The sequence below is a fragment of the Haemaphysalis longicornis genome, unplaced genomic scaffold, assembly GCF_048455015.1.
Source record: "Haemaphysalis longicornis isolate Haplotype H1 unplaced genomic scaffold, Haemaphysalis longicornis Haplotype H1 scaffold_10, whole genome shotgun sequence".
NCBI classification, from domain to species: domain Eukaryota; kingdom Metazoa; phylum Arthropoda; class Arachnida; order Ixodida; family Ixodidae; genus Haemaphysalis; species Haemaphysalis longicornis.
In genome coordinates, this window is record NW_027526204.1 from 47,849,138 (window position 1) to 47,863,344 (window position 14,207).

General features: G+C 47.1%; 1 protein-coding gene across 1 annotated transcript in view; it reads left to right on the forward strand.

The window, feature by feature from the left end:
• LOC144158460 (ATP-binding cassette sub-family C member 2-like) overlaps positions 1 to 14,207 on the forward strand; it is a 104,499-nt gene that overhangs the window by 38,278 nt on the left and 52,014 nt on the right. The window contains exons 10-14 of the mRNA XM_077689341.1: positions 2,306 to 2,563; positions 3,356 to 3,559; positions 4,936 to 5,082; positions 11,255 to 11,351; positions 13,582 to 13,784. Coding sequence (XP_077545467.1) covers positions 2,306 to 2,563; positions 3,356 to 3,559; positions 4,936 to 5,082; positions 11,255 to 11,351; positions 13,582 to 13,784 — 909 coding nt within the window. The remainder of the gene's footprint in view (positions 1 to 2,305; positions 2,564 to 3,355; positions 3,560 to 4,935; positions 5,083 to 11,254; positions 11,352 to 13,581; positions 13,785 to 14,207) is intronic.

Below are 14,207 nucleotides of genomic sequence, written 5' to 3' on the forward strand. Positions count from 1 at the left end.
ACAAATTTTTCTTTAAACCTTCTCAAGGCCCTCACGGAAAACCGTTTTGGTTCAAGTGTTTTTAAGGGACGGCCTTTTATTGCGGATAGAGATCATCTACCCGACAAAAACAGTTCGGCTGTTTGTTTAGGCTAAATTGTCGTACCAAAGTGCCCCTTTAGTCACGCTATCCTGAAGCTAAATTTCTAGGGTTTGCTGCGACGACACATTTAGGGGGATTCTGAACACAGTTGCAAAGGTAGCGACTTTACCCGCGAAATCGTTAGAGTACGTGAGAATATAGGGGCCATAAAATGCAATACGGATATTTTTCTTGTTGAGCTGTAAATTTCAACCGGTATTCAAGATAGCATTGACGCAGCTACGTCTATGGGACGCAGCCACGGTCAGATCAAATCATATATTATTCACCATCCTTCTCCGCGATGTTGGGAGCACGGTTGTTGGAAGCACGGCTTGACTGAATCCGTGTTCCCTGAGTATGTGCGGGGCGCAATAGCGCAGCTAGTGCTGTACGCGGCTATTGACGGTTTACAACAAATGCCGCAGCCAATCCACGTTTGCAGTTCTGGGGGAGCTGCTGGTGGTTCGCGCGGTTCGCTCGGTTGCCAGTCGAACTTGGTCGCCGTCTGTGTGAGCTACTCTGCGGCACGGCGTATCTTTTGTTGGGACGAATGTCTGCTTCTTTCATCCCTCGCACGAGGTCGAATGAGTTTGTAGATCGAGGGTATCTTTTACAATAAATGAATACCGCTGAAAAGCATAAAGCCTTCTCTGCAGCACGAACGGTCCGCGAGCGACGGCCGCTGGCACGTTCTCGCGATGTGGGCGACGTGCGTGCACAAGTCGGCGTACGCCGGAGCAGCTAAACGTGTCGCCATAGCGAGAAACACTTTCATGGCGAAAATAAAGTTGCACATTCGTAGAAGGGGATGATACATTGGTGAAACATTCCGCTAAAGGTCATCGTCTACGCGTCTTTTTAACGCAGTGACCAAACAACTGCGGCAATAATAAGCCTTTTCTGCGTGAACGGGCTCCGGAAAGACCCGTTGCAGGCGGCGCCGTTGCCGCCGCATGCAATCAATGCAAATGCGGCGCGAAGGGCTGGTGGAAATTGGAAATAAAAAATGTCTTTAGCAAACGTGTTGTTTTAGGGACTAAACGCTCGGTTCCTCTATTCTAAAACTACCGATATGAGCGAACGGTATTTAGTATAGGGGAACCGAGGGACGAGGCATGAAGTATCAAGCATGCAGTGTATAAGTGTATTCTTGGAGCCTTGGCGTTTTTGCCCATGGAGATGAAACCATTAGGGGTAGAGGTATACAGCTTTACTGAAGAAGTCTCGTGTCTTTGAAGCGCGAGGTGTTCGAGGCGTTGGAACACGAGTGTCCCGGTGTGTTCTTTTAGCAGGCGTTACGTTCTAGCGCGAGGCGTTGGAAAACGAGTACCCCGGTAGTTTAGTACCGTGACTACACGAAACGATGATGACGGCAGGAGACGCCCGAGCCCCTAAGGGGCCTCGCCCCTCAAAGGCGGGAGCGAAAGGCCTTATAGCTTGCACTCTTTAGTGGACGATAACTGGGCAAAGTTCCAGCAGCGTTATGCCATTTTTGGGTAGACATTTCTTGGATAGTACTGCAACTATTGCGCGCGTAAAACTACAGCATTCAGAAACCTATTTTAAATCCCTCTGCGTGGTTAAATGTGGTAAAATCCATCTGCGTGGTTAAATTTGGTGAAGTTGGTTTGCTCCAAAAAACACCAAATTTTGAAATTTGAAGGCATAAAAGCGGAATCGGAATTCACAAACAACAAAACGAGTTAAAATAACATTTTAAATCTACCTAACCCAAACACATAAAATACATAAAATACTACCATTCAAAAATGAGCCCTTTGGTGTCAATAAAAACTTTAAATCCGGAAGGTGAGATACGCACAGTCCTCTTCAAGCAGTTGTTGTAGCATAATGCTATCACAAGATCCATAGCGCAATAAAAGGACCAGTCGCCAGAAAAAGAAAATGTAGCAGCAATTTTTGAAGATATGTCGTTTAGGGTCACGAATGCGCAAAAGGTGAATTCCTAGGTTTATTTCGCCCTCTCTTTCGGGACTCTGACGAGGCACAAGGGAAAACACAAAGAAACGCATATATGAACAAACACACGGTAGCTTGTCTACGGATACGGTGGCACTGAAGGTTTCGCCGAATTTGGCACTGTGATTAGAACGACGAAACCACATACATTCGAATACGCTCTCTTATGCCCAACGTAAAAACAACTGCGTTTGTCTCCAGGTGACCACCATGTCGGCCGGGTCCAAGGCACGTTACCCAGCTGGCTACATAACCTCGCTTCTTGGAGTGGACTGCGGCATATTTGGCACTGCTTTGTTCAGCTTGACTACAACGGTATTCAGCGTGGCGTGCCTGCCCTTTATATTCTGGATGCTGGCTTCCAGGGCAGGCGTCGGGCCGACAATCTGCTGCGCAGCCTGGCTTTCGTTTGCCCTTAGCCTACCTTTCTTGAGCGCTACCTTTCAGAAGCGTCTGTGGGTGAGTGACACTTCTCACGCTAGATAACTCTCTTCAATTAGCAATGAAGCGTAGCTACGCGCATGCTCAGTCAATGCTGTTCTGCCGTGTTTTTCAGCCGTAAATGTTACGCTTAACACCACACTTTGCGCAATTGGCGACAAGTTCGAATGTTGCAAGCGTACTCCAAGTGGAAGACAATCTAGCTCAAAATGAGCGAAGAAAGTACGCATGTGCGAATAACGTCACGTGCATGGGGGACAACAGGTGCAGCATGCGTTGACGGAGTGGCTACCAATGGACCGTAAAAGCAATAGGGGTCGGCCAAGGGCTCGATGGGGAGATGGAGTACGAAAATTTGGGTGGAAAGTGGGGACTCAGGTGGCACTCAATAGACGTGGCTAGAAATCTTTGGTAGAGGCCTTCGCCCTGCAGTGAACACAACCAGGCTGCTGCTGCTTATTTTAATGATAATGATGATGTCTGCAAATGCCATCGATATTGCTCAGTCACTTGCGCCTTGTCTTCACGGGTGACGCCTGTCTATTGTGCACTTATAATTGTCATATTAAAAATGAAACTTTCAACGCACTGCTGTACCAAAGGTGCAATAAAATAGGCTCAAAATGATACGATATCTCAACACACGGAAACCTTTCAATGGCGTGAGTTTAAAACTGCTTGACTCCTGTGCAATGTTCTTGATGACAAGGGTAAACTTCTGCGCTGTCGCGAAGGAATGATTGCTGAGACGTTCCTGCTTATTATGTAAGAAAATTGGCGGCATCAGCGAATAATTTTCTCTTTTCCGAGACTCAAGCGACCCGCGCCCGGGATGATCGGCTCAAGGCGACAACAGATCTGCTCTCCACGATTCGCGTTGTCAAGATGTACGCCTGGGAGGAGGCAATGCAAGAAAATGTGCTTCGTGCGAGGAAAGCAGAGCTCAAGTGGCTGTTGCGACTTAACATGCTCGACTCAATTTTGGATTCCATCTACACTTCAAGTAGCTCCGTGGTGAGTATCTTGCGGGAAAGTTTGTTTCTCACCTGGCCTTATTTATTTCACCCAAATTCAGAAAACTCATCGTCTGCAACAATTATGAACAAGCAACGTATCTCTAATACATAAAATGTTACATAACTACATGCCCTTTTATATCCCTGCATGTTTTATACGCCTTACTAAACACTTGACAGGAAAAGTTACCCCATCCCGACAAGCCATGGTACCAACAATAGCTGGAGTAAATGGCAGGGACAGGCAATGAGTATATTCGATCTCAAAACAAGCTTGGGTAGAAGACATGATCGTTCAAATTGAGCGAAAGAAATTGACCTGTGCTATGAATATCTTGACGAGAATTTACCGCCGATGCACCGCCAGGGCAACAGAGTTGGTGCCCAGAGACAGGTCTAGAAGTATAGCAAGCCCAGATCAGAAAAACTTTATTGTCAACTGCTGCGTAAAAACGGGTTGATTCCTGGGACAGTGGTGTCCAACCCTTCCCATCAGACGGCATCCAGGAGTCCGTGGCCCTGGCGGCGTCCTGCGGAATCTTGATGACTTGTGTCGCTTTGTCGCTGAAAAAAACGTCTTCGCCATGCTCATCGCCATTGCTAGGCATGCGCGTGGTTAATTTCAAGGGATCTCCAAGGGCAAGCCTATTCCATTTGTGTGAGGGAAGAATAAAAAATTCCTCACCATTTGCATGCTCCGGAGTACACATCTGTAGTGTGGTGGTAAAACAGGTCCAGATGCGGGAGCTTTTCAAATTGGAGCTTCCGCCATGCAATTGATAGCCACCAGTTTGAGGATTGGTGTGCCGCTAGATGACATAACGTGGATGAACGAATAAACCCAGGAAATTTGGAGGCAAAAATACCCTAGGCATTCTCAAGACCGGAACAGTCTGAGGAGCCCTGCAGACGCCGTTGTCCTACAGATGACACGAATGGTATGCTGATGATGATGACGATGACGACAAGGACAATTACGACCATTGTCGTTTGATTTTACATTACAACATGCTGCATAAGAGGGACTCCTAATCTACCCATCTTCGCTCCAAATGGCAGCAGTGGTCTGACAATACTGTTCGCCACGATTAACGCTCTGTACGTCCGGCGGCGATAGAATTGGACACTGCCTGGCTATAGATATACTTGCCCCCACAACTCCTTGCTACTTCCCCTACCAGACTTCTTTCTTCGTCTCCCTACGCTGCCGACACTGCATAAAACGATACCTTCAGCTCGCGTTTCATCTTTGCCGTACAAAACTACATCTGATAGATTCGTATGTGTGGAGAAGCGTGCAAAGCTACAAAAAGTTACCTTCATTTTTCAAGCTCGCGAACTAGACCGTAACTAAGGCTGTCAATTTTCTTACAGCTCATGATTATTCTGTTTTCAACAATTGCCCTACTGGAGCCGGACGTGGTGCTGACCCCTGCCCTTTCATTCTCGTGTGTATCTCTACTTTTTATGACGGACCTCACCATGAACACCTGCAGCCTAGCGGTCAGAAGTTTTGGCTTGGTAAGATATGTGTGTTTGGATTGAGCCAGTGTCGTGCGATTGTGTATTAACGTGATGCGAAGTTTTCTTCTTAACAGGCTTACTACTCCCCATTCCTGTCTCATTAAATATGAAAGTAAAATCGTGCTTGATCCCGTCCTCCGTATGAATAGGATCCAATGCAAGATGTTATATTTTTTGCAGTAAAATTACACGCCAGTTTATATTATAGGACTATAACTGATTGCTCAATGCTACAGTCAAATGTCGTGTTTATAGGGTAAGAATTCTGCCGCAGGTCCGCCGCTCTCCTAACCCGAGCTTTCGGGAGACGTATCGCAGAGAAGAAATTCAATTACACAATCCAAAAGAAGCACCTTCTGTGAGTGTACTTCTTACTGGGGAAACGATTAAGGCCGCGACACCTCGGCATTCACCCCTGTTCTATATCTCACGCAGAACATTGAGACAATGCCTTATATTTCGCCGGAAACCATCACTGCTTAACGAAATAAAGTTTTGGGGCCACACTACTGTTGTTTCTAAGTGCTCTAAACCTGCCTTTCCGGATTTACCTTAAGTAATACATTAGTGGATACTAAAAACATGACCACAAAGCGTACGCGAAAGCGATTTAATTGATGTGCCACGCTACACACGGTGGTGGAGCGAGTCCCAGGCACGGCTGGATCACTACTACATCAACAGTGATTTTCCACAAAGGGTATTCGGCCACAACGTCATTCCTGTCTCCTTTTCCGATCACGGGCTGGTGGCGAGCGCCATAGCAAGAGGCCCAGCCTGTACAAAAACAAAGACAACCAGTCGCTACATAATGAATTCAAACTGTATTCAAAACCCCCATTTCGCCGAAAGGGTAGGCAAGGCCTTGGCGAGCATGGCGACCTACTCAGTCGACGGGGCCGTGTTGGAAAACTTAAAGCAAATGTTAAAGGAGCCATGAAGACAAAAACACAAGTTAGGTTTATTAGAAAGACTGCTTAGTCCCGATAACAATGATACCAATATCATCACAATCTTCGAGCAAATAACGGAGATATTAAAGAAAACGTGTGAAGCAGTCGCGACCCCCTAGCCAATTTCCCGCCACTTTTCTATGACGTCACGGAACCTTGTTTGTGCGATTGGCGGCCGCCTAACTGACCTATCGCGATGACACATGACTGGACGTCTGTAAAGGGGCCTCTAGTTCCATTTGACCGCATCACTTGAATGCTAACGTGTAGTTAAAGCACTGAAAATTATATTTTATTGTTGGCGCGTATGACGTGATTCTTATCATTGCACATCACTGTGGCGCAAAATTTGAAAGTTTTTAAATACTTTTCTTTGTTTCGTTAAAAAAAACATCTTTTGTGGCTATAATGGAGTTGAGTGAGATACTGACTCCTAGTTCTTTCAAATTAAACGAAGTTGTATTTTATCTTCATGGCTCGAGGCGGCCACGGAGGTAGGTGGGCGGGAGGCGGCCAAGTGCAGAGCAAACGAGCACCGCCTCATGGAGACCGTACTCGGCCCCATCGAGTCGGACGTTGAGCGTCTGGAAGAGTTCCGGAACGACATCGGCCTAGCTAAAGAAGAACTTCCGACCGAACGGGAGCGTCGCTACTGGGGCACTCTTGTCTGTAGCCGTGAGCAGACAGTCGAGTTAGAGGCACAGCCGTCGAAGCTCTTCCGAACCTTCGAGCGAGAACGCGTCGCCCGCAAAAACATTGCAGCGCCCCTCTGTCGACGGCGCGTGGCGCCGGCTACGAAAGAGGAGCAAAATAAAAATACGAGCGGCACGTGCTTGGTGCGCCAGCGCAGCACGGGGTATTCGATTCTGAAAGCATGCCAAGGTGGTTCTCTGTTGCAGGCGGTGCACTGCGAACCCGTGTTTCCCGACATCAAGAAAAACTTTTACCCAGGCAACCCCACCCAGTCTTATCTGGAAATAAATTGAATTGAATTGAATTGACAGCTCCAGTGGCGGCAATGCACACGAAGAGGAGTAAATGGCGGCAGCCTTTCGTGACTACTTCGAAGAATTTTTCCCATCCAGACCGACACCAGAGTGCGTGCCCCCGATGTACGCGCTTTCGTACCCACGGTTCCCGACTACTCGAAAGACCAAATTAACACGCGTCTAGGAGGTGCATCTAGAAATTAAAAACTCCTTGAGAACAATTCGCCGGACCCGCACCGGATCACCGCAGAATTCTACCAAGCTTTTCGCAATGGGAAAGGCTCCATGTCAGCAATCGTTTTTTTAAATAATCAGGCAGAAAAAGCGGCTCCCTTGCACCATGCGGGAAAGTCACCTCTTCCTTATCCCCCAAAAGATCAAATCCGTTACTTCAAGGAGCCATGAAGATAAAATACAACTTCGTTTAATTTGAAAGAACTGGGATTCAGTATCTCACTCAGCTCCATTACAGCCACGAAAGATGTTTTTTTAACGAAAACAAAGCAAGAATAATGTAAAACTTTCAAATTTTGCGCCACAGTGACGTGTTATGAGCAAGAATGACGTCATACGGCCCAACAATAAAACATAATTTTCAGTGCTTTAACTGCACGTTATCATTCAAGTGATGCGGTCAAATGGAACTAGAGGCCCCATTACAGACGTCCAGTCATGCGTCGTCGCGACAGGTCAGTTAGGCGGCCGCCAATCGCACAAACAAGGTTGCGTGACGTCATAGAAAAGTTGCGGGAAATTGGCTAGGGGGTCACGACTGCTTCACACGTTTTCTTTAACTTCTCCGTTATTTGTTCGAAGATTGCGTTGATATTGGTATCATTGTTATCGGGATAAGCAGTCTTTCTAATACACCCAACTTGTATTTTGTCTCCATGGCTCCTTTCAGTAGCCTATTTCCGCCCAGTCACACTCTTGCCCGCCGACTATAAAATACTCTTCAGGATCCTAGCTCGACGCTTTGAGATAGCCCTCTGTAGTGTGGCTGGTGAACATCAAAGCTGCAACGCCAAAGGAAGCTGAATAAACACCAATTTACATCGAATGAGGACCGTCTGTGATACCGCGGAAATGGACGTGACGCCTATCACACCAACTAGACCTCCGAAAAGCTTTAGGCCTCCGAAAAAAACTAGACCACACCTTTCTCTTCACCTCACTTAGCCACTGTGGGATAGGGGAAACAATCATGGAATGGCTGGCAACTTGCTATGCCGACATCACAACAAATGTGATGTTGGGAAAAGCACTTGGCCCACCCATAGAAATTAGCAGGTCGGTCCGCCAGGGCTGTCCAATGTCCCCGGTCTGTTCGCACTGTCTGGAATAACTTTCTCGGGTTATCTCCACTTACACCTCGATCATACGACTACTACTTAGGAGTGAATAACTCCCATTCCTAGAGTATACAGACGATATCGCCGTCGTCTGCACTTCTCGGTCTGAGCTGAGAGTGGTTGCCGAGCTGGCACGTCGCCTTTGCCGCTTCTTCGGAGCGAAACTAAATTGCGGCAAATCGGAGGGATCATGGTTGTCTGAGTGGGACTCCAAGATTTCCAGGTTGTCTCCGGACCCGGATGCCGGGTCCGGACGTATGCAACATTTTCGTCTATCCAGCAGTCCTATATTCGGCGCGAGTCACCTATATCGACCCAACATCAGTAAACAAATTGAACCCACATTGGGCGGGATTTATCTGGCGTTCGTCGTACGTGCTCATGTGGCGAAAAAACCTATTTTGGGGTCTACAGGCCGGCGGCGTCGCTCTCGTCCACGTGGAATCTAAGCACACAGCGCAGCGGTTGATATATTTCCGCGGCCAGCCTGGCTCCTCCATCCGTGGAGCACGGCAGTTCCATCGGATCAGTTCACATAGCAAAGTGGCTATTTACGACAGTACAACTGCACCATGGTCCCCGAGTCACCCCCTTTATAAGGAAAGCACTGGCGCTATCACCCTACTAGAACAGGAGTTCCGTGGGACTACCGTCTTACGGTTAAGGCTGGTCGACTGTACCGCGACCTTCTTTCAAAGCACCTTCCTCCCCCCCTCAACCAGCAACCACCAATCGAGGCGGCTGAGAGGGGAGTTCTGAAAAGGGTCGTGGCCCTGCCGATTCCAACTGGTTCCAAAAAACTTTTGGAAATAAACACAGAGGTTCTGCCCGACAGGAGGAACGTGGCTTCTTGCCGCACGCTGGAGACTGCTTCTTGTGTGGGAGTCGGGAGACGGCGGAGCGCGTGTTCTCGGAATATAACACTGCATGCTACTTCTAGGACGAGGTGCTGTGTTTTCTAGGCGTATTCTCGGACATTGACTGGTCTGATCTCCGCTACCTAGTCGTCCTGACAGATCGCTCGGTACTCTGCGAGTGCGTGCTCACCCTACGGCTCCACTCACTATGGCGAGCGCTAGTGGGCGCGGTGGAGTGTGCTTTCAACCCGAAGGCAGCGTGGCGGCATTTCGTCCGGAAAGCAGAATAGGCCGTGAGCGCCCTCGGGGCACCCTACTCTGACACAGAACTGTGCAAGACCCTCGCGCGCTGCTGGCGGGCCACCGTAGCCCTAAAAAAAAACAAGAAGCAGAACGCTTTAGGCGCCTATGAAGGCAGTGACGATTATGGGGTCTTTCGCACAACGCGTACGTTTGCCCAACCGATACGCTTTGTATCAGTTAGTTGGCTGTCTCAGAGCTTAATTACTACAATCGTGCCGTGTTGTTCACCTCAGCTGAACATGTCTATATGTAATCTTTTATATGCCGATAATCGGTCTATATGTGCCCGTTCTCTGTATGCTGAATATTTATTGTGATGATAAACCTGTTCCGGTTTTTAACAATGACGACAAAGCGCTGAGCATCAAAGCCGGAAGACCAATGAATTCGACGAGTATTAGTGTAATGTAGTAATAACGGAAGCAAAAACCAATTGAAGACGGAAATTTAAACGGCGGAACTTTTCTTTTTGGGGAGCTTTTTGTCTCGGGCAGTCTCACAAATTTCTGCACATTTTCACTCTACAAAGGAAAGCAATATTTGCAATACAATGCAATATTTGCTCTTGATCTAGTATAAAAAGTACTTGGGCTAAACAAAGTGCTCGAAAGTGCTAGAGACCAAATTCAGGAAATACAATTTTAAGTGCGAATGCACTTTATAAGCGACCCCAAACCATCCACCGCCGGCGGCGGCGGCGTCGGCGGCGGCGGCGTCCGCAGTGCTCCTCTATATTTAAAAAAGAAACAGCATCCGGTGCCAGGTTTCGATCCGAGGACTTTGCGGCCGCAGCGCGACGCTCTACCGACCAAGCCACGGATGCGACGCTGATATCAGTGTTAGTGACGCGCCTTATATCTTTAACGCATTCAAACTACGTCGTCAGCGGCGTGCGTTGGCGACTCAGCGGCGTTATAGCGGCTTGATAACTGCGTGGTGTACACGTGATACTACAAACCCGATGGAAGAGATGGAAGAGAAGGCGGTGAGGCGGTGGGCTGCGGGGGCCGAGCGCAAGCGCCGCAAGCGGGCCGACAACCGTGCATTCGCACTTTCACATTCTCCCCCTCGGGGAAATGACGGGGAATTTTTTCTTGGTTCCACGTCGAAATGCACGGAGAGGAAAAGAGATGAAAAGACGTTAAATGATCCCACAGTTTTATATGAACGAAGGGATGATGAAAATGATTTCTAGGTGTTGCGTTGTTGAATTTGTAAAAACAATTTTTTTTATCAGAATACGTAAAAATTGTTTAATTCCTAAATATCTTGCAAGCAACAACGCCTCATATGCATGTTATTGTTCACGGCCATATTGAGTAACTAGCTCCCATCATCAGGCAGGGAAGAGGTTTTACGGTCACGCACAAGGGCGGGGGGGGGTTAATATAGGAACTACGTAGGATTTGTCGCTCTCAGTCAGAGAGCAGACCTGTCAGAAAAAAGTTATAGCATGTTGCGGGTGGCTGCAGCAGTCACATTGCATGGCTGGAGCCCTTGTACGCTAGAACAAAACGCAAGCACAGCACATCTCACTCTTTGTGGCAGCTACTTTTTCTGCGGGCACCCGATGGTATTTCCATAGTGCTGAAATACCGGTTTATTCTGTGAAAGGAAACGGGCTACAAGACCCAGCACTAGCAGTTTTTTCACATGTGAATATTACAAAATATTTCGCATCTATATTATTTTTACCGGTTTGTTTTCTTCGACAGACGTCCTTGGCACTCAAGAGAATTGCTGATTTTTGGACGGCAGATGACCAGCAAGAACCTCAAGACACAACAAAGTCTTTGCTGCCGACAGATACAGGTAATATGTACGCGTTTTTGGACGACCGTGAACTTACCGGAAGCAATACAGTATGACTGAGATTAACTTCTATCGTTTATGCGCAACCTTGAAGATTCGCTCCATAGGTGCACACAGGCTTAGTAGTGGAGGATGACATAAGGAAAAGAAATGGCGAAGCTTGCACTATGTCGGGCAAGGCTTGAACCATAGCAAAGTTGCATGATGTTTTGTATGTAAGTACTCAAGGACACACCACCACGCATTGCATTAGGTGTGAAATTGTTGATTTACATGCTCCATCGTAGCATTTGTCTGTGGTAGAACCTAGTAATAATCGTCATATTTATCTATATTGCTGTCTCTCTTATGCATGAATGGCGTGACCGGATCGTTTTTTCCGCAAACTTTCACATTTCTCCCGAAAGAGAACGCTTTTTTTTATTGCCTGGTTTGGGTCAATACATACATGCAAATCATCAACAAAATTACACCACGTGAAAAAACACTAGCACATACCTTGCTAGTGTGTCAGGTTTAAAAAGGCGGTAGTCTCGCCACACTCTCCAGCACAGTCAGCCACTCGGGTGGACTAGGCTTGGCTTTCAGCACCTCTACTATGTAATGGAACGCGTTAGCAAGCGCTAGAACCGGCGGCAACCTGCTTCGCAAACTGGTCGTCTGCAGCGCTAGCTGTCTTGTGCTCCGCCATCGAAGCTCGGGCCCACGTGAACTGTTTACTTGGTATTTTTTGCTAGCGGCACGTGCCAGCCTGGACAACGCCGGGCGCTCCTTGACATGCGCGTGCGCACGTGCGCAGTTAACGGCAGGAAAAACTATGACCCGGGTTTTCTGATGACGTTGCACACATTACGGCCAGCAACAACAGCTCAGCTGTTAAAGCAAAAAAAAAAAGCAGAAAACGAGAAATAGTACGGGTACACGAATTGCAGGTCTCTTCGTCGAGCACTACTCTATTTTTTGTTTGTTCTCAGCGTCGCTGCTATGAAGAATATGTGTATTGGAAAGAAACGATGTCCTTGTTAAAAGACGCATCATAGGCCGGGGCTAGTTGGGTCTTCCAACTTTGTGGTCAAGAGTTCAGTGTACAGTAATCTGAATAGCTAAAGCACAACGAGTGGGATAGTTTTCTGGATCCCAGTACTGTGATGCACACGGTTATCTACCTCAACGAACCACTGAGCGAATACCAGAAGTTTCTGAAAAGGCCAGCGAGTTCCATCTCTTCGTAAATTTTCACCCATGTGACTGTACACAATTATTAGACGCTACCCCCATTATTTTTAGACATGAGGCAAGTGTATGCGAACTTGCAGATATTGTGAACTTTTCCAAACAGTCGCAGGTATTTGGTGTCAGTCCTCCGTTGTATTAGCGTATGTAGGAGACTATTATTTGGTGTAACATTGAGCTGTGGAACGCTTGTTTCGCTTGTAACTTTCCCGTCTCTTTGTCCCACGCTTTGCAGGGAACCGTATTCTGTATACATTTTCGTCTTCTTCGTTAATCTGCAGTTGAAATTCAGATATACAAACAAGCTCGTTTCGCCAGACTTCACCGCTAAAAAGTGTTCGTATGGGGAGCAATGATGGTAGGGCCTCTGCGCCCTGAGGCGAAAAAAAAAACGAGTGGGGCATTCTATGATGCACGCACCATATGTGTTTTTGTTCCGTTGGTCTGAATGCGTCGAAAAAAATGCCTAAGCATGCGTGGTATTAAGAAAATTTAGGCCCCGTTCTGCTCATAAACACTTGCAATAATTCAGAAGTAAGCTTTTACGCCATAATTTTCATCATTTTGCTGCAGCTGAAGCCACATCCTTTTTATTTCAGTATCAAAAAATAACGGTTGTATTCTTTATCACAAGGCTTCCATGGGAAACAGTGACCACCACTGAGAGCGGACGGAGTGTAAAATTGGGGTTTTGAGCAGGATACCAACTACGATGTTGTATAAGGAAAGGGAGCCGAATATAATTTAGTACGCCGTCATGCCCTTCATTTCCTCTGATGTGCCTCCTCAATTTCACACTACGCCAGAATTCATCGGGTTTCATTCTGCCACATCTAATCCGTCCGAAACCTTGTGGTCGTAATCCAGACATCAAATACAATGCTTACTGGCCCCGGCCTACTGTCGACGACCACAACTTGAGTTAGTTGCACGTATTACTCTGGCAGCTACAACAGCCACCACAGGGACGTTTGCAACTTTTTCTGCATATTTCTAGGAACTGTGGTTCTGCAGAAGTGTTCGTTTGCGTGGACGCCAGCTGTGGATGAAAAACCTTGCGCGAACATAGAAGACATTGATCTAAACGTGGCACCGGGCTCACTAGTAGGCGTCGTTGGCTTTGTTGGAAGCGGCAAGTCCTCGCTGCTGGCTGCGATTCTTGGAGACATGCATCTCATCAAAGGCAACGCGAAATGCACTGTAAGTATAACAAAATACCAAAGCATAAATGAGCCATGATTTCCTAAAATTCGGCATTTATGGCACAGAAAGAGGCTTACAAAGGCCACATAAAACGACTGTACAAAGAATAAAAACAGGTTACTAAATTACCGGAATAAATTACATTTCTCAGGAATGCTTGTCTAAAAAAATTCCTACTTGATTTTAAAAGAAAATTCGGAACATTTTTCGCTGGTAGAATGCGAACCAGGGCCTTGCGAACATCGAGACAAATACCGTACCTAGACGACCATATCTTCCTTTTCCTGGTTCACGGAATATGAACCCGGGGAATTCTTATGGAACTGAACAAATAAACCTGCCTGTTTCAGTACCCCGGGAACAATACAAACATGCTAATTACAAATGTAGCAACTCAGTGGGTAGCTAAGCCCATTCCCG